Below are 27,756 nucleotides of genomic sequence, written 5' to 3' on the forward strand. Positions count from 1 at the left end.
CCACAGCTGAATTGCAACAAAAGGTGTTAGGGACTATCACATGATGGCACTTGGCACGTTTATGAGTCATTTTACAATAGACACCCGTGTTTCCGCCACAGAAAGTTACACTGTTCGAACACACTTTACTTTTACATGTGTATATAATTTCGTCTGAATTTTTGAGTTTGCACTCCTCCCATGATGAACTACCTTGTCACCTCACTTGACTTTGAGGGTGTTGCCTTTCTTTTCCGGCGGCCAGTATTAAGCGATCTAGATGTTTTTATTCGCTAAATTTTACTGTCTGTAAAGCATCACCATGGTACACTTACAAAAGGTGGAATTGGTTGGGAGAGTGAAGATGCCGAAAATGAGAATGTTAGTGTTTTATTCGTAGTATTTGAAGTTGATGGATTTCACGGTGACAGTCTCCGTTGAAAAATGATATATCTGGATTGGTTGTAGTTTGGGAATAGGAGAGAGGTGACACGGAAAACAACGACGCAATATATGTGGAACAGTTTCAACCAAGATCGGTACACATATTATCGACAATCTGAGAAAAAGAAATTAGCTTGCCTTATAGCACTGCATAGGCATGGGGAAGGAAACTTGGTGATATGGGAAACAATCGAAAAAGATTGACATTTGTGTATCGAATGATTTTTAGGTCGTTGACTGAATGATCGTGATCCCAATAACACTTCATTCCAATTCGTAGCATAGGGATAGGAATGATGTGAAACAAAAACAGGAGTGCTGTTCGGTAATTAATGCAACGCGTTTTTTCCTCAGCCAGTTTCGATTGTAGAAATGCGGAATTTACTGTGGAATATTCCCTCTTCAGTACCTACAGTTTAATGATATTTAGACAAGTGGCGGCACCAAACGTAGCCTTCAAAATAACGTCTATAACGGAGGTGCATTCTAAGCAGAGAGCTGACATTGAGTTCTTCTTGGCGGAAAACTAGAGCATCGCACATATTCATAGCCGCTTCCAGAATGTCTATTGAGATCTGACAGTGAACAGAAGCACGGTCAGTCGTTGGACGAGGCGTCTGCCATAATCGCAAAAAGGTCACGCAAACCTGACCAAGTTGCCTAATGCCGGCCGCACACTGCCGTCACTCCTGCAATACTGGAACGTGTGAACTCTCTCACAACCAAATACTTTGCTACTCAACTGGTCATTTCCACTGGTAGTCCTCGCATACTCCTCAAGTAGGTGGGGCAATCAATGGTGTGTGCCAGATGGGTTCCACATCCCCTAAGAGAAGACCAGAAGGACCGTCTGTGTGAACTGCTTGCGCGTTACGAGGTTGATCGTGGAAGTCCTTTCTGAATTACCGTCAAGGTGATGAAACATTCATTCACCCCTTCGACCCATAAAGAAAGCGGCACTCCATGAGATGGCGCCATATTACCTCTCCTTCCAAGAAAACGTTCAAAACCTCGCTCTCAACCTGTAAAATCATGGCGACACTCTTCTGACACTGTGAAGGAGATATTATTTTTGGTGTCCTCCCTAATGGCGCAACGATCAACTCGGAAGTATATCTTACTAGACTTAGGAAACTGACGAAACGACTTCAGCGTCTTCGTCGCCATAAAACTGCAAACCTCTTTCTCCATGAGATCGCACCCAGGAGGAGCCCACAAACCTTCATTTACTGTTCTTCCTCATCCACCTTACAGCCCGGATCATGCAGATTTCGACTTCCATCTGCTTGGCCCAATGAGGTATTAACTCTGCGGGCAGCAGTAAGTGGATGATCGGGAGGTTATTGATGCAGCAAGTCGTTGGCTCCAACGTCGACGTATAGAATAATACTGTGCGGGGATACAGGCAGTCCCAATATGGTAGCGGAAGGCCGTTGCATTGAACGGAATTTATATTAAAAATAGGATTTTGCAACCAAAAGAGTGTGAAATTATGTGGTGTTTTGGAACCCTAAACATAATTCACCACTATTAGTAAAAAATATGTGTTACGTTTCTTATTGAACTCTCCTTGAAGGAGGTTCGAGTCCTCCCTCGGGCATGGGTGTGTGTGTTTGTCCTTAGGATCATTTAGGTTAAGTAGTGTGTAAGCTTAAGGACTGATGACCTTAGCAGTTAAGTCCCATAAGATGTCACACACATCTGAACTCTCCCTGTACGTAATCGTCGAAAGCCAAGTGCTCAGCTGCTATCCCGCACATAAAGAACTGGCCGGTAAGATGAGAACAGTCCAAACAACAGCGCTCACCTCCTCGGTGAGGAGCTCGTCGTCGCGGTCGAGGAAGAGCTGGGCGTCCTGCTGTCTAAGGAAGGCGACCAGCTGCTCAGAGTCCTGCGTAGGCGCGCCCAGCAGAGCCGCCAGCCGGAGCGCCATCTCGCGGGGTCTGGGTGCGATGCCCCAGGGGGCCACGGCCTGCCCGTTCTGGCTTATCACGCCGCGGAACAGGCCTGTGCACACACAGAGTTAACCGTATGTTTCAGAAAATTAGCGAGGACTTAAAACACCTCAGATAAACAGCCGCAAGGCAATTTGTATTCTGATTTGATCCATTATAAATGGTTCTGAAGGCTTGCGACTGTTACAACAATAGGTTTCTAGAATGAAATTTTCACTCTACAGCGGTGTGTGCGTTGATATGAAACTTCCTGGCAGATTAAAACTGTGTTCCGGACCGAGACTCGAACTCAGGAACTTTGCCTTTCGCTGGCAAGTGCTCTACCAAGTGAGCTACCCAAGCACGACTCACGCCCCGTCCTCACAGCTTTACTTCTGCCAGTACCTCTACTCCTACCTTCCAAACATTACAGAAGCTCTCCTGCGAACCTTGCAGAACTAGCACTGTCAGAAGTAAAGCTGTGAGGACGGGGCGTGAGTCGTGCTTGGGTAGCTCAGTTGCAGTCGGCTTTCAGCCGTGATACCGTACGGACGGGCTCGGCGCGCCGTGCAGTGCTCCGCAGGTGTTGTTTACCCGCTAGCGCGCGGTCGCGTCATTGTATTGCCTTATAGTACCTGTACCGACCCGCCATGGCGTTCTCATATCGAAAAGCTACAATCAAACTAACGTTCAACGCATCGTACACGAGACCGAAGGCCCATGAAATTGAACTGTTTCTACGAGACATCATGCACATAGAACCACAAGAACTGATAGGCATTCATCTCTCTATTGTAACCAGTACAGTGTACCTCAAACTGATTGACGAAGCGGCCTGCGACAGATTACTCCAACGATGTGCAAACGGCTTTCGCTTCTGTCACGCAGACGGTAATGTGAGCGTGGTAGAAGTTGACCATGCTGGTATGGGGGTGCGTACCGTGCGCGTCTTTGAACTACCGTTCGAAATTCCTACCAACCTAGTCGTTGATGCGCTGCGGCCATACGGCACAGTTCTGAGCCACACAGAGGAGAAATGGAACACATTTGAAATGTACCCTGTCCTTAACGGGGTACGACAAGTGCTATGTGATGGACAACCGAGGACCTGCTCGGGCTGCGGCCAGGAGGGCCATGTTAGAACTGAGTGTCTGCAGCGCCGCCTCGTTCAGGTGCCCCGTAATGAACTTCCGGAACGCTCCACTATGACCTCGCTCCCGCTAACATATGTGGAGGCGGCGCGACATAATGTGATGGATGTTCAAAACCTGCTACCTCCTCAAGCCGCTGCCAGCTCCGATGGAGAGTCAGCGTCGTCGACGACGACACAGCCCAACGGTGCAGAGGTTCCTACAGCCTCTGCCCACCGCAGCGTCGTGGGCACCCAGCCACCGCCACTGTCGGGATCGGACACTGGCGTTCCTAGCGACCGGGACTGTGTCGATCCCCGCCCTCCAGTGGATGTCGAATGTCGGACCCGAAAGCAAAAATCACCCGAGCGACACAAGAAGAGGCGATTGTCAGCTGAAGAACAGGACAGGGATGTGAAGCCGGCGGAAGACATCGACTTCGTTGACTCGTCCACAATTGCAACGGACTCCAGTGGCATCATTCACCAGAAGGTGCCTGAAGAGAAGGAACACTCTCCTAAATTTGGTGGCCCAGAGAATGAGGCGCATTGCGTCGACTCCCAAAATGTGGGCTCCTGTGAAAGCGACCAGCCACCAATGACATCGCAATCGTGTCCTGGTAATTGGGCAGACGATATGGAGAAAGATTTTGCACAGCAAACATCGATATCTCCACAAGAGCCCATGGCTGACATTGATCCCGGAGGCCTCTGCCAGTCAGGGAAACATACGGCACAGTAATGCACAGAATGCAGATGGATGGCTGTGTGGTGTGTGAGATCACTGTGGGCTTGCACCGTCACACTGCCTCCGCCACTTGATATGTCTCAGTCATACCGTGTGGGAACAGTCAATGTAAATGGTGTCCACTCCACTGTCAAGACCCACATGTTACACGACATGATCAGAGCGGCAGACTTGGACATTGCCCTTCTCCAGGAGGTCCGTCCCGAACTGCATTTAGACCTATATGGCTACACCACGTACAGCCTATCCGTAGGCGATGGCGCAGGAGGAACGGCCATCCTTCTCCGAGATGGCATAGACGCGACGGACGCGACGTACTTGCCGAACGGGCGAGGCATCGCACTCACACTTGGCGCAGTCCGCCTCATTAACGTCTACGCTCCCTCCGGTAATTCGCACCGTGGTGACAGGCATGTCTTCTATTCGGAGGAGGTAGCCCCACTTCTGCAAGGAAATATGGACCATTACACAGTGGGCGGCGATTTTAACAGTGTTCTGCGGCCCGAGGACCAGATACCGCATTACGTCCCATGCCCGGCTCTACAAGCATTGATACGTGACCTCCACGACACATGGCTCTTACATCATGGGACCCAGAGCGGATATACGCACTTTACCAGCCATTCTGCCAGTCGTCTGGACCGGATATACGTCTCACGTGCCCTCCGCACAGCAACCCGTGATGCAGAACTCTGGCCGACAGCCTTCACGGACTATCTAGCGTACATCTTCACGGTTACCTTACCCCGACAACTCACAAGATGCAGCAGGGGCCCGTGGACGCTGAACGTCTCCCTCCTTCGCGAGGAAGCATGTCGGCGAGCCGTGACTAACACGTGGCATAGATGTATCAGGCGCCTGCCCATGTATGATTTCACGTTGCTGTGGTGGCTGGGATGTGTCAACCCTGCACTCCGGAAGACCTTGATGGACTACGGGCGTGCTAGATCGAACTGGCAAAAGGCAACATCGGAATTTTACTATACAGCGTTACGTGAGCTGGCGACGCAACCACCGTCTCCCGAACGTCAGATTTCCGTACAACGCATCAAAGCTCGTCTACTTCGCATCAGGACAGAGCAGCTAGAAGGTGTCCGCATCCGTGCGCGAGTGGAAGACTCTATCCCCAACGAAACAGCGTCAGTGTATCACATTGTGCGCGAGAGGCGCCACCGCAAACGTCAGCTCATTACGGCAGTAAACACGGAGGAGGGCGGCCGCGCAGTGACACAAACGTACATCGCGCTCACGTTCGCCAGACACTATGAGTCCTTGTAGTTGGAAGATCCGCGAAATCTACGTGATTATGACGAGCTGTTGCACGATTTTCCCGCCCCTCGGGACGTGGCACTCGATGATAGTCTGCTGTTGCCCATTACACCCGAGGAGCTGACATCAGCCTTGTGCACGTAGGGCACCGAACAAGTGGCCTGGACCGGACGGTTTACCCCTGGAATTCTACCGCACGTTTTACGACTTTATGGGCGACAAGTGGCTCCAAATGTTTCAAGACCTGACCCGCCCTGATTTCACTGTCCCCACAGAATTCACAGAAGGCATCTCGATCCCAGTACCGAAACCGAATGGTGGTTGTTGGTGGCAGGACTTTCGCCCACTCACACTCCTCAACAATGACTACAAGATCTTTGCCCGTATCCTCCGCGCGCGTCTCCACACCGCTATCGGGAAAACCATCCACACCGATCAGACATGTTTAGGTGGTGTCAGCAACATTTATACGGCGTTAGGAGCATACCGCGACGTAATTGCTTTGACGGCGGCCTGTAAAATATGAGGCGCCCTTGTCGCCGTAGATTTTTACCACGCATTCGACCGCGTCGACCATGGCTTCTTACGCGCAGTTTTGCTACACATGGGCCTCTCTCCGGAGTCTGCACAGGTGGTCCTTCGACTGGTCCACGGAACGCGCTCCCGCATGATGGTCAGCGGTTATCAGTCTGGTCACATTGTTGTTGGACGGTCAGTGCGACAACGATGCCCCCTGTCGGGTGCTTGAACCAGCTTTACATGGTCTACGGCAGCGATTAACTGGTATCTCCTTGCGGGACGTGACCTTTCGTTGTGGTGCACTCGCCGATGACGTGGTGTTCCTGGCCAGATCAGAGTATGAAATGCTTATAGCGCTACAATGGCTACGCCAGTACGGGGCGGTCGCTGGGAGCGTCATCAACGTGAGGAAGACAAAATACATGGATGTCGGAGGGGGGCTTTCCCACACAACGGCGGTTCCCTTTGACAAGGTGCCCGTACTCAAGTGTTTAGGAGTGCAATTCTATAGCAATGTCCGCCGGACGGCGGTGGGTACGTACCGTCGGCTCCTACACCGGACACGTGCTCTGCTGCAGGACAACAAACTGCGTCGGTTGGATATGCTCCTCAGAACACGTTATTTCAGCACCTATCTTGTCTCAAAACTGAACTATTTTGCGCACATCCTTCCCTTGACGGCTACGATGGCCGACAGATTTCAAGCAGCAATGGACATTTCGCCAGCACCGGTCTGGTTTTTAAAGTCGGATACGCCACCCTGACACTGCCGCACAGGGCGGGCGGTATCGGTTTAATTCATGTATATAACCGTGCGCGATCGCTCTATCTCAAAACTATGCGTCGCACATGGACCTCTGCCCACGCCACTCTGACGGGCACCCTGATACCGGAAGTGCCACCACACTCTCTGCATCCCCCGGTTTCTGTAGGACACATTTCACCGGCACTCATCCACATCAGAGAGTTCTTGATTTACTTCAGCTACTTACGGTCAGAACTTCCGACGACACGGAAGCCCAGCACAAAAGACTATTATCGCCTCTATCAACAGCAGCAACCTGTAAATACGGTCGCCCAAAAACATCCTGAAGTTGTCTGGAACACGGTGTGGCGAGCGGTAGACACGCCTTTTCTACCTACGACGGTGCGTTCATTGTGGTACGTGGTTGTGAATGGGCAGTTCGCTACTCGTCAGAGGCTACATTCCATACATCTGACGGACGACCCCTTGTGTCCGACATGCTCAGTCGCTGACTCGGATGCACACCGTCTGACGTGTGCCGCGACCAGCGAGTGCTGGCTACTGACGCAGCGCATGCTGGCTTTACTCTTGCGGCGATTGCTGGAGTCTATCTCCCCTGATGATGTACTGCACCCCGACGGCGTATACTTTCCATCTACCAGAACGAACGCCGTTAACTGGCTAAAAGGCATGGCCGTTTACTACATATTTTGCGACGTTGCCAAAGGCACCCTCGACTTTTGATCCCTATTGATGGCGACACATGCAGCTTTCAGCCGCCACCCGAAGTACAGAACTCGTTTCACAAATTATTTAGGTTCATTATTTGCGGATCCTCCTGCTCACTGGGGCGTTCCGGGTATGAGACGCTGAAAATGAAGTAGACTCCTGGAGCATATTGATCCTCTACGGACGGAGTAGGGGGAACCCCTCCCAACAGACGAGAAGACGACTCGGACGCTCGGCTACGGCAGTTGTAGGATCTATCTTTGTAATGAAACAAAAATAAATCTATAAATACAATACCAAATGAAAAAAATTAAAAAAATTAAAAATGTTATAAAAATTAAAGAAAGAAATAAATAAACCAACATCGACAATCCCACTACATCCTCTTCCTGATCCTTCGATCCTCGAACTGGAACACGTTGCTTGGGCGTGGCGGCGGGAGGGCAAGGCTTCGGGTGTCGACCCCTGCCCTACCCGTCGTTCTGCTGCTGCAGCGGTTCATTAACAAAAGAAAAAAAAAAAAAGTTGGTAGAGCACTTGCCCGCGAAAGGCAAAGGTCCCGAGTTCGAGTCTCGGTCCGGCACACAGCTTTAATCTGCCAGGAAGTTTCAGCAATAGGTTTGTATATAAATAATTCTTCTGCTACCAGTCACGATTTTCTTTGTTTCATTTTTCACACGACGCGTGTCGGGAAATGATTCCCATTTTCAAGTGCGTTTCTTGTGTTTGTTGGGCCATTTTTATGTTATGTTGTCGATGAGTGGGAGTCTGCTTCATTTCGTTGACTTTACTGTAGTATATTAGAAACATGCGACTTTTAGTTGGTTGTCAATCCTTTGTGAAGTTAGTGGCTTAATTTAGAAGAATTTGTACTTACAGCTTCCTTATGGTCCATTTGTGCATAATCCCACACACACTAAACATCACACACAACTTCCTGTGCAGATTACTCATCGAAAATATGCATTTCTATGTAGGCGAGGTAATGCAGTAACTTCTCCAGATTTCTCGGAGTCATAATATATTATTATATTGTCTTAAGGCAAGAAGCGACAGACATTTCAGAAGTAATGCGCAAGAAGGTCTTACTGTGGAGGGTTTGAGAGAACAACAATGAAAATTACATCAGATGTAGTATTACTGTTGAAGACCATGGGTGGTGCATTAAGCTCGAAACTTTACCCAACAGAGATTGATTCTGCGTTAAGTGAAATTTGTGGCGAATTTACAGTGGACTGTTGAACAGTTTTACGTTGGGGTAAACGTTTTAGTAGTGGTCAGGGAATGACTTCCATAGTATCAGAGGGAGCTGTAGAGGGCAAACACTGAAGAGGAATACATTCAGCAAATAATTGAGGAAGTAGATTGCAAGTACTACTCTGAGATGAAGAAGATAGCACTGGAGAGGAACTAGTGGCGGGTCGCATCAAAGAAGTCAGAAGAATGACTCAAAAAAACAAAAAACAAAAAAAAGTGGTCGTATAAGCATACACGAAAATCCAAGACCTGGAAGGCCAAAAAATTCAACAGATGAACGAAGTGTGGAACTTATGGCAGATGCTCTTGAAGAAAACCACAGTGTGATTTGTGAGGAACTCTCCGAAGCCTAGGGAATACCCCAAACATCAGCATTCCGTATTCTGACATATGATTTGAAAAAGAGAAAAATTTCTGCAAGACAGGTCCCACAGTGTTTAACTGCCGAAGGGAAGCATAGACTCCTGTACATTGGAACCTTACTCAAACAACGATTCGACCGTGAAACTGAAGGATTCTTGTGTCGAATTGCCGCTATTGATAGAGCGAGGATTAGAGACTTTGACCCGGAGTTGAAATAACAGTGCAATGAGTGGAGAGCTTCAGATTCTCCACATACAAAAAATTTCGACACGCTCAATTAAAGCTAAAGCAAATGACAATTCTTTCTTTGATCACCAAGTCCCAAGTGGAACAAATGTCACAATAGTGTGTTAGCGTAACTTCGTGCAAAACTGCGTAGAAAAATGTATAAAAGCAGTCTCGGTTGGTCGATGCCGGGCCACTCTTTCTCCACGACAATGCTCGGATATCGGCAACATTGTAGCCCTAAAGATGCGCAAATACGATGCGAAATGTTTCCGCACCCTCTCTACAGCCAGACATGAGTCCACCAGAATGCGACTTGCTCCAAGTTTTCCTGAGCTGAAAAACACCTATGAGTGGACGTCGCTACAGAAATCTGCTTGGCTGATTGGGGTGTGGAACCCTGCTGTGTACAGCTGATTCAAAGAATGTCGTTTTGTGTTCCTTTGGGTGGTATTATGTGGAAATATTGTCAAAAGAAACATAAGTGATGGTGGGAGAGGGGCGGTGGTCTGTATAACGGAAAGATTTGCTAATTATTGTGAACTGAGATATTCAAGTAATAAGACACTCCCTTCTGTTAACTAATGTTCAATTAAATCATTGTTCATAAAATTTTCTTCGCTCTTAATTTAAATATTAGAGTCATTATATAGTATTAGTGAGTCATCTACATAAGTTTTATAACATATAGCCTTATCTGTATACTAGGGATGGTTGGCCTACTACACCTGAGGGCGATCTATACTTTCAACATGATAGTCCACCATTCTGTTCGCACTGAATTGTGCGATAAAGGTTTCAGTACCAGTCTAGATAAATGTAAATGCTTGTATGACTCCTCTTTCTACCTTACCACCATTGCACGGACATCTGCGACAAGATGTGACCATCTCAGTTTAATCTATTCATGCTTTTTTCGTCCCTATGATCCTACTGATTTCTGTTTTATTCCCCCTGTCACTCATAACTTTTCCTGATACTTTCGTCCTTCTACAGACCAGTCAACTTCTTCTATAAATTTGATCCCTTAGAAAGGCTACGAGAAATCACTCATTTACTCGTTTCGACGTTATTACTAATAATTCACTTACACTTCTCGTACGCTACACACATTTTGTTATTAACCGACTAAGCTTATCTGGATGTGTATAAGAGGGTGCCTGATAAACGTAATCTTAACAAGTAAATACGATATTGCAGCTTCTGTGTTGTTCAGAAGTACGATGAAATGTTGCGAATCTCAGTAATTAAAATCTCTCCAGTACACAGGAAGGTACATAATGAATATACGAGAACAGGTTGTAGACACATGGTTCGCAACTTATGGAAGTTTGGGGCTGCACCTGTAGTGTGCTCGGATAGTGTAATGGTACACCTATGGCTTGAAGTAGTCTGTTTGTTGTGAGGAATACAGTTTAACGTTCAAGGATAACTAAAAATTACGAAATGAGGCCTAAGGGCCTATGGGTGAATAATCTCCGGAGGATTACTTGGCAACCGTTACTGCGAGGACGTTAAATTATAATTCAGTGGGAGTTTGATTAATCTGCGGTTTGTTCCAGAATGTGACACTGGAATTGGTTAATTCGCAAAATGCGCTACAGCAAGGGCAATTAATTACAGTATTTATCGACAGGCATAATGAAGAAACGGTACCGGTCGTGGAATAAACCGAAGATAATTCCACAAGACAACAGCCTGAAAAATAGGCCTACAGTCTTTCCTTGAAGTCACTAGGATTAGATCTACGCGTGTAGATTGATACAACGAAGAGTCCCAACTGTTCTAGGTTCGGGCGAGAGCTTTTCGTCGACGTATACGTCATTAAAGCTTGCCCGAAAGAAGGTTCACACCAACATCAGTTGGCGCTATGTGTATAAAAATAATTGGCTGTGTTTTGGAGGTCAGAAACTGAAAAATGACCGTGATCCGTTGGAAAATTTGGGAATATGGAATAAATGTCAAGTAAGTTTTATCAAGTAGCTCCGAGAAAGAGGGATAAAAAACTGACAGTAATTGTTAATGTGAAATACTTGAATACGTGTGTTTTAGATTAGTTGTCTTAACATATAAATATTTTGTCACAGACAAAAAAAAATAGTAAGACGACCGCTGAAGATAAGTGGGGATTGGGGGTTCGAGCCCTCGACCAGCACAAATTTTCGTTGTTGTCATTCCATTACACAGCTGATGGCTATCCATATTCACAACTGTGAATACCTTTCATGTAGTTAACAAGAAAAATAAATAATAAATAAATATCTTTGGGTACTGGGGCTGTCTTTGTCTTTTATCGTTTTCTAATAGAGTCCGTATTACAACTCGTTGTCGGAAGCATTAGTCTGATAGGTGTTAGGCGATGTTAGGTGTAAACGCTCTGATGCTTTGACGGAAATGGAAAGTGTTCTACCAAGATGCATTGACCCCATACTTATCAAACGTTGGAAATGTTCATCAAACGACTACCGTAAACTTTCATTCCTTTCGGAGCTGACGTCCATCGTCAAGATAAGTATGCGATGTGAGCCCCATAGCAAAGAAGATACTCTTCCTTTCGTTGTGGCAAGAAAGTAGACAACCACACAGTGTCGTCTTGAAGAACTTCTTGCTGTCCTTGGAATATGGTCTGTGTCATTTCATGATCATTGCTGACTAAGGACTGGAATGAAGTTATACGTTTACTGATCGCATCCCAGACACGTCTACCGGGAGAAAAGTGATATGGCAGGCTAGCCAGTCACGGATGTGTTCATTATTCAATGAGTCTGTGGTGTGAAGTGGAGTATTCAGTATTGCATTATCCTCCTCGAATATGACATTTCGTTCTCCGGTCTTGACGGGTTTGAGAACAGGATATACCATTCTTTCCATATACTCGCAAGCATACAGCCTCCCTTCTTGTAGTGTAGTCCAGTGACTCTCCACACAGTGATTTCAGAAGATGGGGAGGGACAAGTCTCGAGAGTCGCTGCTACCTGTGGCGTTTTATCAGGTCGTCGACGGATACATTGACGTCGATCTCACCGAGTAACAGGAGCGAGATTCATCGCGGGACACCATAGGATGTCACTCAGTGCTCCATAAATCATGCTAGTCTCTGCTGTCTGATACAGAGTCAGCGGTAAACGATGCAACTTGAGGTTTCAATCACGTTTACAGCAATCTGTTCCCGACGGTTCGTGGCAACACATTCAATTGTTCTCATCCATGTATCCGTCAGAACCAGCCGAACAATCCTACGATCTTCTGGAGGTGCAGTCCTTCTTGCCGCGCTTTTATCACTATTCGTTCTGCAGTCATTGCAGCATAATCAGTTGTCTGTGTTATGTGTCGTTACGATGCTTCCATGTCACTCATGCTGTAAGTAGGCTGTTTAGGCTTTCTTATTGGTAACGCCACGTAACGCTCTGTAAAAAAATCACTGGCTGTGTGTGCAGTCTGTGGCTAGTTTGCATTGTTGCCTGCCATTGTAGTGTTAGGCTGTTGGCTGTTAACAGCGCCTAGCGTTGCGCAGTTGGAGGTGAGCCGCCAGCAGTGGTGGACGTGGGGAGAGAGATGGCGGAGTTTTGAAATTTGTAAGACTGGATGTCATGAACAGCTATATATGACTATATATGACTATTAAGGTAAATACATTGTTTGTTCTCTATCAAAATCTTTCATTTTTTAACTTTGCCTATCAGTAGTTAGTGCCTTCCGTAGTTTGAATCTTTTATATAGCTGGCAGTAGTGGTGCTCGCTGTATTGCAGTAGTTCGAGTAACAAAGATTTTTGTGAGGTAAGTGATTTGTGAAACGTATAGGTTAATTTAGTCAGGGCCATTCTCTTGTAGGGATTATTGAAAGTCAGATTGCGTTGCGCCAAAAATATTGTGTCAGTTGAAGCACAGTCTTGTACAATTTTTCTAAGGGGACGTTTCAATGCCAATGGCTTGATCTATGTCAAAGTCCAAATGATAGAGATAAGTTGCATGTGCACGTTCTCTGGATAGGCTGTGTCGCGATCTGCATCTGCAAACATCCAGTAACGTTATAAATATTTAATAGCTATCTTTAGCTTACATCTTTCTTCATTCACAGTACTGGTATTTTTCTACATTGAAAATGTGCTCGAATAAGGATAATATTGTATTCAACATATCCCACAATCGTGGAAATACTGGCCTATCATTTTGGTAGCTTTCGGTCAAGGTGCTCATGTTGTAACACTTTCCTAGCGCCACTTTAGTTTTGATGACATAAGGCCTTGGTGGGATCTTAAGTAGGACCCGAAGCGTGCTAAACGTCTATTAGCCAGACACTATACCATTACCTTCGGTACTGCTGTCGTAACCTAATACCATAGTAGTACAGAAGCGGTCATGGATTCTGACCTACCTGCAGACCTGGAGGATAGGAGGTGGTGTGAAGTGGAGCAGCCTCCTGCACTTTCACCGCCGATGGTCACCTTCCTGGGGTCACCTCCAAAGGCTGCGATGTTCTTCTGCACCCACTCCAGAGCCATCACCTGATCTTTGAGACCCGCATTACCGGGAACCACCTCGTCTTCCAGACTGAGGAATCCTGTAAATAACATCAACGCTTGTAAAGAATATGTTACCGTATATAGCAAAGAAAGAATCGTATTCCACTGTTGGCTGGGAGACTAGGATCAGCACGTTCAGCAGCCTGTTTGAAAAAGGATTATATTTCTTCATATGATGAGTTTCAGTGTTCTATTTGTGATGCTGAGAAAGAGAAGATTGAGGCTCAAAAACGTTACTGGAGGAAATGCCACTAATAGTGCATTAGGGTATCACTGACGTCAACGAATGTTATGGATTATTAGCAGCAATCGAGATGGCAAGAAGTTATTTATAATCGTGATAACCAGTTTCGGCTTAAGCAGCTAGCAGTCTTCAGATCAAAAAAGGACAAACTCTGTCGTGTCTAATCGACAGGCCGGTGGTAGACACATTGTCATCCCATTGGCCTAGAGATGAGACACAGCAGTGCTTATAGTATTTCATATGAAGATGGCTCTTGGTTTTAGCTGAAACTGTTTATCAAGATTATAAATAAGTTTTTGCAGTCTTGACTAATGAAGATTTACTGATAACAGTCCATAACCTTTAACATAAACAATCGCGTGTGTCCATTCTGGCCATGTCAGGAAACAACAGAACGAACTATCTTCAACAGTTTCACAGGCCGCCCTTCCATTAGTCGTTCCAAGACATAAGAAATTTGAGACAAGACACTGGTGCAGCATCAGACGATTAACAAGATGGCGTTGCCCTCTCTTGTTGCCGGCTGAATATTGACACGCAAAATTTCTTCTATCAAAAGTGTTCGAACCTGTTACCTCTGAGCTGTGTGCGCTAGTGAAGCCGTCTATGGAAGTACTTTCACACTTCAATGTTTATAATCATGACGGCGACTGAATATTTTGGAATTCTAATTTCAATTTTTTTTAATCCCTGTGTCTATAAACGTATTCTCTATCTCGTTGCATAAAAGGAACAGACTTCACAAGAAAAAGAAATTTCACTAGAAGTAGCTGCACGTTCCTGTCGCGGTTGAATTTAACTGAAGGCCATTGAAAACCACTGATAGAGTACCGTACCTCAACCTGTTCAAATATTTGGACTTACCGGGTGTATGGATTTGCGATTTTGTGAAGATGCACTGTGGCACTGTGTTGGAAACCATTGGGGCTATCATTTTCAGTGTGTAACAAAAGTAATATGAGTTGCAAGACGTTTATGTCACATTTATCATAAGTATCAGTATAAACAACACATCATACTTTTTAAAAATGTGCTGTTCCAGTTTGTTATGTTGTTGATTGTAATACATTCTTTAGAATTTTGAAGATACCAGACACAGGGATCAGAAAACGAAAAGTTTTTTTAAAAATTTTTCAGAAATTGGACTATATTTCTAACAGTCGAAGGACAGGAAACGGACATTAAATGAAACGGAAGTGAGACAGAGTTGTAGCCCATAAGAGTTGTTACTTAATTTGGCACAGAGTGAACAAATTATAGAAGTAGGAGAAAGATAATTAAAGTAAAGGGAGAAGAAATAAAAAACAACGAAAGTTTGCCATTAGAGACGACTAAGGACTTGGACGAACACTTGAACGGAATGGATACTGTTGTCAAAAAAGGTTATAAAATGAACACAAATAAAACAACGACAACAGAGTGTAATCGACTTCAGTAAAGTGATGATGGAATATTACAGTGGGAAATAAGACGCTCTATGTAGTGGACAAGTTTGCTATTTGGATATCAAAAAAGAACATATAATATATACATTGGAATAGATAGAGAAAATTTCCTGGTAAAGAGAAATATATTAATGTAGAATATAAATTTAGGTCACAGGTAAACTTTTGTGGAAGTGTTTCTGTGGAATTTAGCCTCATATGGAGGTGAAACAAGGACGATAAACAGTACAGACATGAAGTGAATATGTTGTTGTTGTTGTGGTCTTCAGTCCTGAGACTGGTTTGATGCAGCTCTCCATGATACTCTATTTTGTGCAAGCTTCTTCATCTCCCAGTACCTACTGCAATCTACATTCTTCTGCATCTGCTTAGTGTAGCCATCTCTTGGTCTCTCTCTACGATTTTTACCCTCCACGTTGCCCTCGAATACTAAATTGGTGATCTCTTGATGCCTCATAACGTGTCCTACCAATCTATCCTTCTTCTGGTCAAGTTGTGCCACAAACTTCTCTTGTCCCCAATCCTATTCAATACCTCCTCATTAGTTATGTGATCTACCCATCTAATCTTCAGCATTCTTCTGTTGCACCACATTTCGAAAGCTTCTATTCTCTTCTTGTCCAAACTATTTATCGTCCATGTTTCACTTCCATACATGGCTATACTCCATACAAATACTTTCAGAAATGACTTCCTGACACTTAAATCTATACTCGATGTCAACAAATTTCTCTTCTTCAGAAACGCTTTCCTTGCCATTGCCAGTCTACATTTTATATCGTCTCTACTTCGACCATCATCAGTTATTTTTCTCCCCAAATAGCAAAATTCCTTTACTACTTTAAGTGTCTCATTTCCTAATCTAATTCCCTCAGCATCACCCGACTTAATTCGACTACATTTCATTATCCTCGTTTTGCTTTTGTTGATGTTCATCTTACATCCTCCTTTCAAGACACTATCCATTTCGTTCAACTGCTCTTCCAAGTCCTTTGCTGTCTCTGACAGAATTACAATGTCATCGGCGAACCTCAAAGTTTTATTTCTTCTCTATGGATTTTAATACCTACTAATAATTTTTCTTTTGTTTCCTTTACTGCTTGCTCAATATACAGATTGAATAACATCGGGGAGAGACTACAACCCTGTCTCACTCCCTTCCCAACCACTGCTTCCCTTTCATGTCCCTCGACTCTTATAACTGCCATCTGGTTTCTGTACAAATTGTAAATAGCGTTTCGCTCCCTGTATTTTACCCCTGCTACCTTCAGAATTTGAAAAAGAGTATTCCAATCAACATTGTCAAAAGCTTCCTCTAAGTCTACAATTGCTAGAAACGTAGGTTTGCCCTTCCTTAATCTAGCTTCTAAGGTAGGTCGTAGGGACAGTACTGACTCACGTGTTCCAACATTTCTACGGAATCCAAACTGATCTTCCCCGAGGTCGGCTTCTACTAGTTTTTCCATTCGTCTGTAAATAATTCGCCTTAGTATTTTGCAGCTGTGACTTATTAAACTGATAGTTCGGTAATTTTCACATCTGTTAACACCTGCTTTCTTTGGGATTGGAATTATTATATTCTTCTTGAAGTCTGAGGGTATTTCGCCTGTCTCATGCATCTTGCTCACCAGATGGTAGAGTTTTGTCAGGACTGGCTCTCCCAAGGCCGTCAGTAGTTCTAATGGAATGTTGTCTACTCCGGGGATCTTGTTTCGTCCCAGGTCTTTCAGTGCTCTGTCAAACTCTTCACGCAGTATCGTATCTCCCATTTCATCTTCATATACATCCTCTTCCATTTCCATAATATTGTCCTCAAGTACTTCGCCCTTGTATATACCCTCTATATACTCCTTCCATCGTTCTGCTTTCCCTTCTTTGCTTAGACCTGGGTTTCCATCTGAGCTCTTGATGTTCATACAAGTGGTTCTCTTATCTCCAAAGGTCGCTTTAATTTTCCTGTGGGCAGTATCTACCTTACCCCTAGTGAGATAAGCCTCTACATCCTTACATTTGTACTCTTGCCATCCCTGCTTAGCCATTTTGCACTTCCTGTCGATCTCATTTTTGAGACGTCTGTAATCGTTTTTGCCTGCTTCATTTACTGCATTTTTATATATTATTCTTTCATCAATTAAATTCAATATTTCTTCAGTTACCCAAGGATTTCTACTAGCCCTCATCTCTTCACCTACTTGATCCTCTGCTGCCTTCACTACTTCATCCCTCAAAGCTACCCATTCTTCTTCCACCGTATTTCTTTCCACCATTCCTGTCAATTGCTCCCTTATGCTCTCCCTGAAACTCTGTTTAACCTCTGGTTCTTTTAGTTTATCCAGGTCCCATCTCTTTAAATTCCTACCTTTTTGCAGTTTCTTTAGTTTTAATCTACAGGTCATAACCAATAGATTGTGGTCAGGGACCACATCTGCCCCTGGTAATGTGTTACAATTTAAAACCTGGTTCCTGAATCTCTGTCATACCATTATATAATCTATCTGAAACCTGTCAGGGAATATAAGTTTTTGAAATACAAAGCTACAGAAAAATGCGAAAAGTTGAGTGGGTAGAACCAGTAATTAATAAAGATGAATTGAATCGAACTGAGGAATAAAGAGTTAATGGTACATCTTGAGTAGAAGAACCGATGAACACGTCCTAAGGCATTAGATTATTCATCAAAAAGGCCACAAGGATCACACTTGTAATCACCGAACAGATGACAGTGTTGTATAAGAAAGCCTGCGTCATGATCACGGTAGAAATTTCAAACGGCTGCATCCTGCACAACTGCACAGCCCTCGCCCTCGGCCTAGTGTTACTCTTCTCGCTGGTGGTGGATGCTTACTGCGCTGCCGCCGAAAACATACCCATCCGTCCTGTGCCGTCTTGATGGCTAAGTTGTTTCAACAACACGAGTCGATGTCGCAACACGGCGATAGCTGCGCGTTGGTTGTTTACCAAACGAGATTTTAAAATGTGTCGGAGGATACGTCCTTCCTAACGTCGTCTTTCTTCTGGTGTCACGTTTTAGGCCTTCATTTCGATAGAGGTATTATGCAAGTACACTTCTTTTGGCAGATAGCGTGAAGCTTTTATTATTGATTTAAAGTAAAGTCTGACAAATAAAAATGTAGTCTGAACGTACCATACAATACACGCTATCATGCGAACGGTAGCAATGACTAGTGTCCACATATTGCAAGTACACTCCATTTCTGGGATTATTTTTGCCGGGATTGTAAACTAAAGCCCATGGACGATGTCTCGGAAACATGTGAGTAAATACGAGTGTGTGTGAAGTCTTATGGGACTTAACTGCTAAGGTCATCAGTCCCTAAGGTTACACACTACTTAACCTAAATTATCCCAATGACAAACACACACACCCATGCCTGAGGGAGGACTCGAACCTCTGCCGGGATCAGCCGCACAGTCCATGACTGCAGCGCCTGAGACCGCTCGGCTAATCCCGGGCGGGTACGAATACAAAACTGTGTTTTGCTACAAAGAGAGCCGTGCCGGGAGGATCGATAGGTCACGGTCTCCCTGCTGGGATCCAAAGATTCTACACCATTGAGAAGAGCGTCTGCAGCCAGGAGCCTCGCAGTCCGTGTGCCGTGGTGTCATAGCGTGGTCGGAGATCGAGGAGGACCTTAGTCTAGACTAGAACACGCTCGCTTGAAGAAGACAGTCTTCCGTCGTCCGAGGACGCTTCGTCCAGCTGAGTCCAGGAATTGCTGCGTGTATTCAGGGAACACTGTGGCTGTGAGGAACTAAAGAGCAGCGTTAAGTCGACAGGATGGAGCAGTACTGAGTCGTCTGGGCGGCGCCGGGAGTTCGCCTTAGTAGCCGAGGCAGTAGATTTTCCGCCAGGGGAACAGACACGCAGCCTCAGTTAGTGTTGGAGCGAGGGTGTTCTCACCGACACCCGGAAGACATCAGATCGGCAGCGCCCCGTCAGCCGAGTTGCGGACAGGATATCGTGTGGAGAGCAGCTGTCGAAGAAGGGATTCGTTGGCCGTGTTGTACGACCACAACACCTATGCGGGTCTAGTACTACTGGCAAGACCCTACCAAAACACTGCACAAGATGAGCGCTTTTTTGAAGTAATTTACACTGTGGCTGCTCGTCCGCATTATGTGAACTCGAATGAAATGATTGCACCTCGGCATGTAGTTTTGGCGCGAATGTTGTGTGACTCACTCCTAGGATCACTCAGAATTGTATAGCGTTGTGTTAGCCACGTTTAATGCCATTTGGTTAAACCAGCAATGATATGAAAGCCTCAAAAGATGCAGTGTTCCGATCAGCCTTACAGTTTAGTTATTCATGAGTTTTATTCTTTTCTTGCCGTGTTTTATAATGAGATTTTGAGGGTTATTTGAATTGAGCTGTTACTGTGTGCCAAAGGTAACAGGACTTGTTCATGTAATTTTACTTCGAAGTCGAGACTAGATGTGCGACATTAATAATTTGTTCCTCTATTTATGTTTTGCTTGTTGGTGAGAAAATTGTGTCTGCTTTAAGAAATTATCGTACATCTGGAACTGTGCCGAACGATACCGAACTGTTCTTGTTCATTCATTAAACGTCTGGTGTTACCTTGTGAGCTTGGTACCTGCCTGACATTTGAATTCTATTGTGTAATGTTCTTTGAAGAAACAATTGTGTATTATTCTTACAAGAAAGGGGTATTTGATTTTTTCTGTGTCCTCAAATTAATACTGGGTGTTTAAAAGAGGTACCATTTGTTCTGTGGAAACCTCATTACCTTTCTATATTGTTTCTTTTATGAATTGTGTGATCGGTTCAGAGTATTCGGACTTGTTACATGTATTTTAAGATGTCTTTATATATGTGTTGTAGAGGTGCCCGGTGCTTGCGATACAAGACCAGTGTGTGCTGCAGCGCATCCAGACTAGTAGGAGATACTGGAATTTGATTTATGTCTCACACTGCGTCATTGTGAAGTGGGCTAAGTGTGTTCTGCTGAAGCAGCTGGTCTATGTTTTTCCATTGTTAATACTGCTATCTTGTTCGTCACTTTAACGTAACACGGAAGGTCTAATAAACTGTGTTACTGCTACGAACTGTGTTCAGTTTCCCGTTAACCGGTCCTTCCACTCTCTAAGCACCGACATCGGTTAATCATATTCTGTATTTTGGAGGGATAGGAAAGGATATCTTACTGTTTGGTGCATCTGTACAGAAACGTCCTTATTGCAGTAAGGTTGCTGTTGTGGTCGCGGAGTGTAGAGATGTGGCAGGTCGTGAGTACTCACCCAGAGCGGACAGCCGGTAGTTCATGGTAACGACGACGATGCCGCGGTCGAGGAAGAAGTCTGGGCCAAAACCAGCCAGCGAAGCCCCTCCATGCTGGTAGCCGCCGCCTGGTATCCAGGCGAGCACGGGCAGCAGCTCCCCAGAGGCGTTGGCCGCCGCCGCCGCCTCCTCCGGCACGAAGACGTTGAGGTAGAGGCAGTCCTCGGAGCCCTTGTCCGGCTGCAGGCACAGCGGCGCCTCCTCCAGGGCGTCCCGTACGCCCTCCCAGGCGACAGGGGGCCGGGATTTCTGCAACAGGCAACGCTTTGTTCCACTGACTCACTCGGCATTTGGCTCCTTCACTGGTGGGCTAGGAAGTCGCATGTCGAAATAGGCTGTATATACGCTCTTAATTATGTATTTCTCAGTTACAAGTTACTCTAGCCTTCAGCCGTGAGGGCATTCAAAGAATTAGTCAATTTTTCCGTGTTTGTCTAATTATTTTCCGGTGTACTGGCTTGTTTCATGTTTGGAAGAAAAGAAACGAAATTTTGTAAGAAATATTGATCTTTTATTATCGGCCGATTTGACAGAGACCTCGCAGTCAATAAAAGCACTCTGAAAAGATAGTGATCAACGCAACAAGGTCGCGCAGACATGTCCGATCTCAGGCGTGCCACCCGGCCGCACAATGGTGTTACGTGTGGACACCCTCATTCGAGGCGCTCCACGGATCACAATCAAACACTTCGCTGCTCAAGACGACGTCTCTGTTTGTGGTGCTGACACGCTCTTTCACTAGTTGAGTACCCAATGGGGTGTGCTCACTGGGTTCGTAGCCGCATAACACAAGACCACAAAGAGGAACGAAGGACTATCTGCGCGGAATTGCTTGAGCTAGGCTGATTGTGAAATTTTTTTGTCGAGTATCGTCCCAGGCGATGAATCGTGAGTTTATCACTTCGAACCAGTAACAAAGAGGCAATCCATGGAGTGGCGCCACACCACGTCTCCTCCGATGAAAAAGTTCGTAGTCGCACCCTGTAATGGTACTTGAATTACGCAACCATTATGGTACCCCACCTGAACTTCTCGATACCAGTAATATTCTACTGTGTTTCTGCAAAGTAGTTGACATATTTCTGAGACAAAATTCAGATTTGATATCATTTGAGATACATCGATATGTTTATATAGCAATGATATTATAGTTATGTGTATTCTTTCTTTTGTTACTACGATCTTTGACGTAATTGTAACTCTGATTTTTGGGCGAGTAAGCGGTTATTAGTTGGTTGTTAACTTGTTAGAGAGTCGGACGTGGAGAAAGTCAAGTGTTGGACGTCATGTTGGAAAGACGCATAACGTAGTCAGCTTGTAAAATGTGAACTTTAACAGTGACTGTGAGGAACATGTTTTCAAGTCTGTTTTGTATTGTGAAGTGATGTTTAGTGTGTCAAGTGATATTGAAATAAAAGCAATTAAAAGGAAGTGTAACTTAATTTCAGAATGCTGATTATTTTTTTACATCACCATTGTCCAGCAAAAGTGTAATCTTCCAGGATGGTTTGTGAAGTGCATCCACAAAACTTTTTAATATAGCAGAATAAAACTTAGGCCTCTTTGCATCCAATCTTGGAATCATAACCACCTAGATTTTCAACGATTGCGCCATGATTTTACGACGAAACCAGCGTGGGAAACACAAAAAGATGAGAGCCTTGTTTTTTCATTATTACATGAAATGACAATTAACTCTGCTCTAATGACACCTGCCACATAATATGACTGATGTTGCCCGAAAATGCAGTATTTAGCACCGTGAGCAACACCACAATCGTTATTAAAATTTTTACCTTTGTTGTGGCAGGGTTGTTAGAACCCCCACCCAGTACAGTCATAGCGACGGACCTCTGGGACTATGAAGGGGTTATTCTGTTTGATGTCCTTCAGCATGGTTCAACGATGAACTCTGAAATGTATTGTGATACTCTCTGGAAACGGAAAAATGGACTTGAGTTTGTTGGTTGCCTCAAAAATACAAACGAACTCCTCCTTCGCCATGAACGCAATGCTCAATGAAGCAGTACGTCGCTAATGGGAAGGTTATTTATGCAGCCAGTCATTGGCTCCGAAGTCCATCAGTGCAGTGGTACCATGCAGGGATTCAGGTGGCGTAAAGCCGTCACATTGAACGGATATTGCGTCTAAAAATAGCCAAAAGAATAGGGAGTAATGTGGTGTATTGAAATGCTGAGTGAAACCAACCTGCTTTCAGACAGAGGTATAACTTTACTTAATGAACAATCCTCGTAAAATAAAAGGGTCATAAGGAAAGAAATAAAAAAATAAAAAAGGTCATTATGAAAGTGGTAGAGGAAAAAAAAGAGGGTCAATACCCAAAGTACTACGCGCTATACTACTTTTACTTCACCACATGTTACTAATACAAAAATTCGCTCTCAGAGCCTAGCACATTAAAGTGCTGCATCCGGGATTCGGTGAAGAGAGCATGCATCGAATCGAATACGCTTGGCGGATTAACGATGAAGGCAGATGACATGGCTAGCCTTCTGTGGCTTTTAGGCGGTTTCCCACACTCAATAAGGTAGATGCCGGGTTATTATTCACGTGCGGCCTCAGATACACGCTACATAATCATTTGGAAAATGTTCTCGCACTTGCACATGTGATTTACTCGAGACGTACACAGATAGGGAACAAAGATCCCTCCCAGGCGGAGTGGTGATGTCACGCTCATCCGATCACCAAGTACCACTGACATCTCCGCAACCCTGTAGGGAAACAGGAACTGTTAAAGAAGGAAAAATAGAAAGCGAAGGAGATATTTCCATTATAAATCAGTCTATGAGGTGCATTGAGTCATAAAACGTTTTTCGATTCTCACATGTCTACAGAGAAACTGGAAAAGATTTTCGCCTAACACGTTTTACTTTTCAATCTGACAGCGAAATAATTCTAACAAGCTTTTAAAAGATTCATTGTCCATTCGGAGAAACTTTCGATATAACCATCAGTTTCTGGGTCTAATATTTCCTTTATCCGAATTTCATGGGTACATTTAGCTCTCAGTTTCAACTATTTACTCAGCCAGTGACTTTTTTTGTGTTTCTTTTTTATACACAGTGATAACTCAATGCAAGAAACGTTCTTGGTTCATTCGTTACCTTTGGAACTACTGTAAAAATAATCATACCTCGCGACGGGATACACACAGTGTGACACACGAAGTACTTTAAAACTGAGATAAAGTTTGACAAAACTGATTTTTTCCTCAGTTCGCTTGTTTGACAATCCCTAGGAAACCAAACAGTGAATTTAAGAAATTTCATCATTTACAGCGGTCTTCAGAGGGAGTAAAGTTGATCGAAGACGGAGTGAGATGCCTGTTAACGAGATGCGGAAATCCTATCAAACAGGTTTGATCATCTTGTAGGCAGAGACCGGGTTGATATCAATTGTCGGGAGTTGTGTTATGTTGGGTGCCCACGGATTACAAAGGATAAATACGCTTCCGTTATTTACCATTCTGTAGCGAATAATGGGCTATATTATACTACGAACACCAAACGCCGAACGTCACTTAACTTATACTTTAGATTTTACGTGCGTGTTGGCTATGTTAACTTAAATTTCATCCTTATAAGAGTTTATTCCCACTACAGAAAAAAGCCAGTCCAACATCAGAATGAAAGTTTGCGTACATCACAGCTATTGTGTGTTACTGAAACTTTCAGGATGACATCGCAACAGCATGCCCAGACTCACGTGCAACTTATCGATGTATTCCAGATTTTGAGAAGGTGAATCATTCTTGAAATAACGAAATTTAATAAACATGTGACTATTTGCCCAAACTTGATACTGAACGATCAGATTCTGTATCCTTGTTCAAACTTCTAACAGCATATACTGCAGATAAAGCTATCCACACTACTTTGTAGATTACTGCTCCTACTTGTATGATCTGTATTTTTACTTTGCTTCAGTTTGTGAGGTTTCGTTTGCCTTGCTGTTTTACTTTGTTTAATTACGGTTGTTTTATTAACGAGTTAAATCTCAAGGTGTGTCTCACTTGCAATATTATATTTGTTTCATATGATATGATGTCATTCAGTCATTAAACTTCACTGTTTTTCGTTCAATTTGTTGTTTTCTCTGAAACATGCTTGAATTCAAAATGGCTCTGAGCACTATGGATCTAGTACTGTTGTAGCCGCCAGAGTGCTGAATACAAGCATCTATGGTCATCAGTCCCCTGGAACTTAGAGCTACTTGAACCTAACTAACCTAAGGACATCACACACATCCATGCCCGAGTCAGGATTCGAACCTGAGACCGTAGCGGTCACAAGGTTCCAGACTGAACCGCCTAGAACCGCACGGCCACACCGGCCGGCTGCCGTAATTTGTCATAAAATTAATTAACTTAATCTGTCATATATAGTGACGGAAAAAAATTGCACCACCAAAATATATTTAACGTAGAGCAATAAAATTTTGGAAATACGTTTTTCTTGGTAACGTATTTAAACGATTAACATTACAAGATCATAGTTTAAAGTAAGCGCGAGATAAGCCACTGCAAATTTCAAGTGCTAGTACATTACTAACAGTTGTAGCCGCCAGAGTGTTGAATACAAGCATGCAAGTATGCATACATTGTTATGTACGGTTGCCGGATATCAGTTTATTGCATGGAGGTCCATACTTCTTTCATTTTGGTAGGCCAGTACAGGGACGGTTAATGTTGATTGTTAATGACGCAGGAGTTGTCGGCCGATTATGTCCCATATGCGCTCGATTGGAGACAGATCCAGCAGGCCAAGGCAACGTGTCGACACACTGTAGAGCATGTTGGGTGAGAACAGCGCTATGTGGGCGAGTGTTATCGTGTTGGAAAACACCCCGTGGAATGCTGTTCATTAATGGCAAGTCGAATCAATAAACTGACGTACAAATCTACCACGATAGTGCTCCTCCTATCACACGAAACCGCATGCCAGACCACAACTCCAGGTTTGGCTCCAATGAGTCTAGCATGCAGACAGGTTGGTTTCAGCCGTTCAACTGGCCTCTTTTCAAGCAACACATGGCCATCACTAGCACCGAGACAGAACCATGTTTCACCATAAGCACAAGAACTTCCATGCTGCCCTCCAATGAACTCTTCCTTGACATCACTAAAGTTACAAGTGGCGGTGGTTTGTAGTCAGTGGATAGCACGCTACGGGACGTCTGGCCGGGAGCTGTCCTTGGAGTAAGCGCTTTGCAACTGTTCGTTGTGTCGCTGTGGTGCCTATCTATGTATCGAAGGATGAGTATGTGTGTGAGAACTTAGGTCTACCTTTTATCAGCAAGCGGAGAGGCGAGACTTGGCCACATATTAGTTCAGAGTAGACATTGATTGAATTCTGACTTACTCTAATCAGTCAGTAATATAGTAAAGAGACAGTTATTCGAATTTTGGTTAATAACAGTAATAGGTAGGTCAGCATTCATGTACTATAGTGCTCAACAGTATCTGAACGACCTGAATTGCGTTTCGCCTGGATTGTATGCAACTCACACTACTTAACAGTCTTTCAGGTCCTCTGCTCTCTTTTCGGTACGGTCGTTTAACTATACAAAATGGTTACTACAAGAGTCCACATGAGATAACGGTTCTGTACGCCTGCGTGGAGGGTAAAAATCGTAGAGGGAGATCAAGAGATGACTACACTAAGCAGATTCAGAAGGATGTGGGTTGCAGTAAGTACTGGGAGATGAAGAAGCTTGCACAGGATAGGGTAGCATGGAGAGCTGCATCAAACCAGTCTCAGGACTGAAGACCACAAAAACAACAGCAACAACATCTATCAATCCAAATGCAAATTAAATCACAATAATTTAAATATCAGTAAACGCGTTGTTAGAGATGATAACCATTATGCTTGTGAAATCAAAAATTATTGCAATAAATAACATTTCAAAAAGCAAGTTTCAACTTGAAATTATTTTAGGAGCATTTTTGTACTGGGCTGAGACCCGGCTCTCCAATTAGTAATTATTTTTCCAGTCAACTAACCACGATAGATCCTACATATGTTTGCAATTACAGATAACAAAGTGTGCGCAACATTTAAACTTGAAATAACAAGGCATAACAGAATAACATTTTCACTCTGCAGCGGAGTGTGCGCTGATATGAAACTTCCTGGCAGATTAAAACTGTGTGCCCGACCGAGACTCGAACTCGGGACCTTTGCCTTTCGCGGGCAAGTGCTCTACATCTGAGCTTCCAAATTTGGAAGGTAGGAGACGAGGTACTGGCAGAAGTAAAGCTGTGAGTACCGGGCGTGAGTCGTGCTTCGGTATCTCAGATGGTAGAGCACTTGCCCGCAAAAGGCAAAGGTCCCGAGTTCGAGTCTCGGTCGGGCACACAGTCTTAATCTGCCAGGAAGTTTCATATCAGCGCACACTCCGCTGCAGAGTGAAAATCTCATTCTGGAAACATCCCCCAGGCTGTGGCTAAGCCATGTCTCCGCAATATCCTTTCTTTCAGGAGCGCTAGTTCTGCAAGGTTCGCAGGAGAGCTTCTGTAAAGTTTGGAAGATAGGAGACGAGGTACTGGCAGAAGTAAAGCTGTGAGTACCGGGCGTGTGTCGTGCTTCGGTAGCTCAGATGATAGAGCACTTGTCCGCGAAAGGCAAACGTCCCGATTTCGAGTCTCGGTCGGGCACACAGTTTTAATCTGCCAGGAAGTTTCAAAAAGGCATAACCTCTTCTGATGGGCTGACATCCATTACGCCTGCTAAATCAAAAATAATTTGAATAAATGACATTTCAAAAAGCAATTCTTCACTTGAAATTACTTTAGGAGCATTTTTGTACTGGGCTGAGACCCGGATCTCCCATTACTAATTACTTTTCCAGTCA

General features: G+C 44.4%; 2 protein-coding genes across 2 annotated transcripts in view; both read right to left on the minus strand.

Moving 5' to 3' along the window:
- LOC126282404 (cholinesterase-like) overlaps positions 1–3,604 on the minus strand; it is a 45,736-nt gene extending 42,132 nt beyond the window's left edge. Inside the window, exons 1-2 of the mRNA XM_049982062.1 lie at positions 3,583–3,604; positions 2,231–2,430 (exon numbers count right to left, since the gene is read on the minus strand). Coding sequence (XP_049838019.1) covers positions 2,231–2,430; positions 3,583–3,604 — 222 coding nt within the window. The remainder of the gene's footprint in view (positions 1–2,230; positions 2,431–3,582) is intronic.
- A 7,112-nt stretch (positions 3,605–10,716) lies between these two features.
- The window catches only part of LOC126282406 (juvenile hormone esterase-like), a 57,784-nt gene continuing 40,744 nt past the window's right edge, over positions 10,717–27,756 (minus strand). The window contains exons 3-5 of the mRNA XM_049982063.1: positions 20,838–21,126; positions 13,718–13,903; positions 10,717–10,733 (exon numbers count right to left, since the gene is read on the minus strand). Of these exons, the coding sequence (XP_049838020.1) occupies positions 10,717–10,733; positions 13,718–13,903; positions 20,838–21,126 (492 nt within the window). The remainder of the gene's footprint in view (positions 10,734–13,717; positions 13,904–20,837; positions 21,127–27,756) is intronic.

This window comes from Schistocerca gregaria, chromosome 7 (assembly GCF_023897955.1).
Source record: "Schistocerca gregaria isolate iqSchGreg1 chromosome 7, iqSchGreg1.2, whole genome shotgun sequence".
NCBI lineage: Eukaryota > Metazoa > Arthropoda > Insecta > Orthoptera > Acrididae > Schistocerca > Schistocerca gregaria.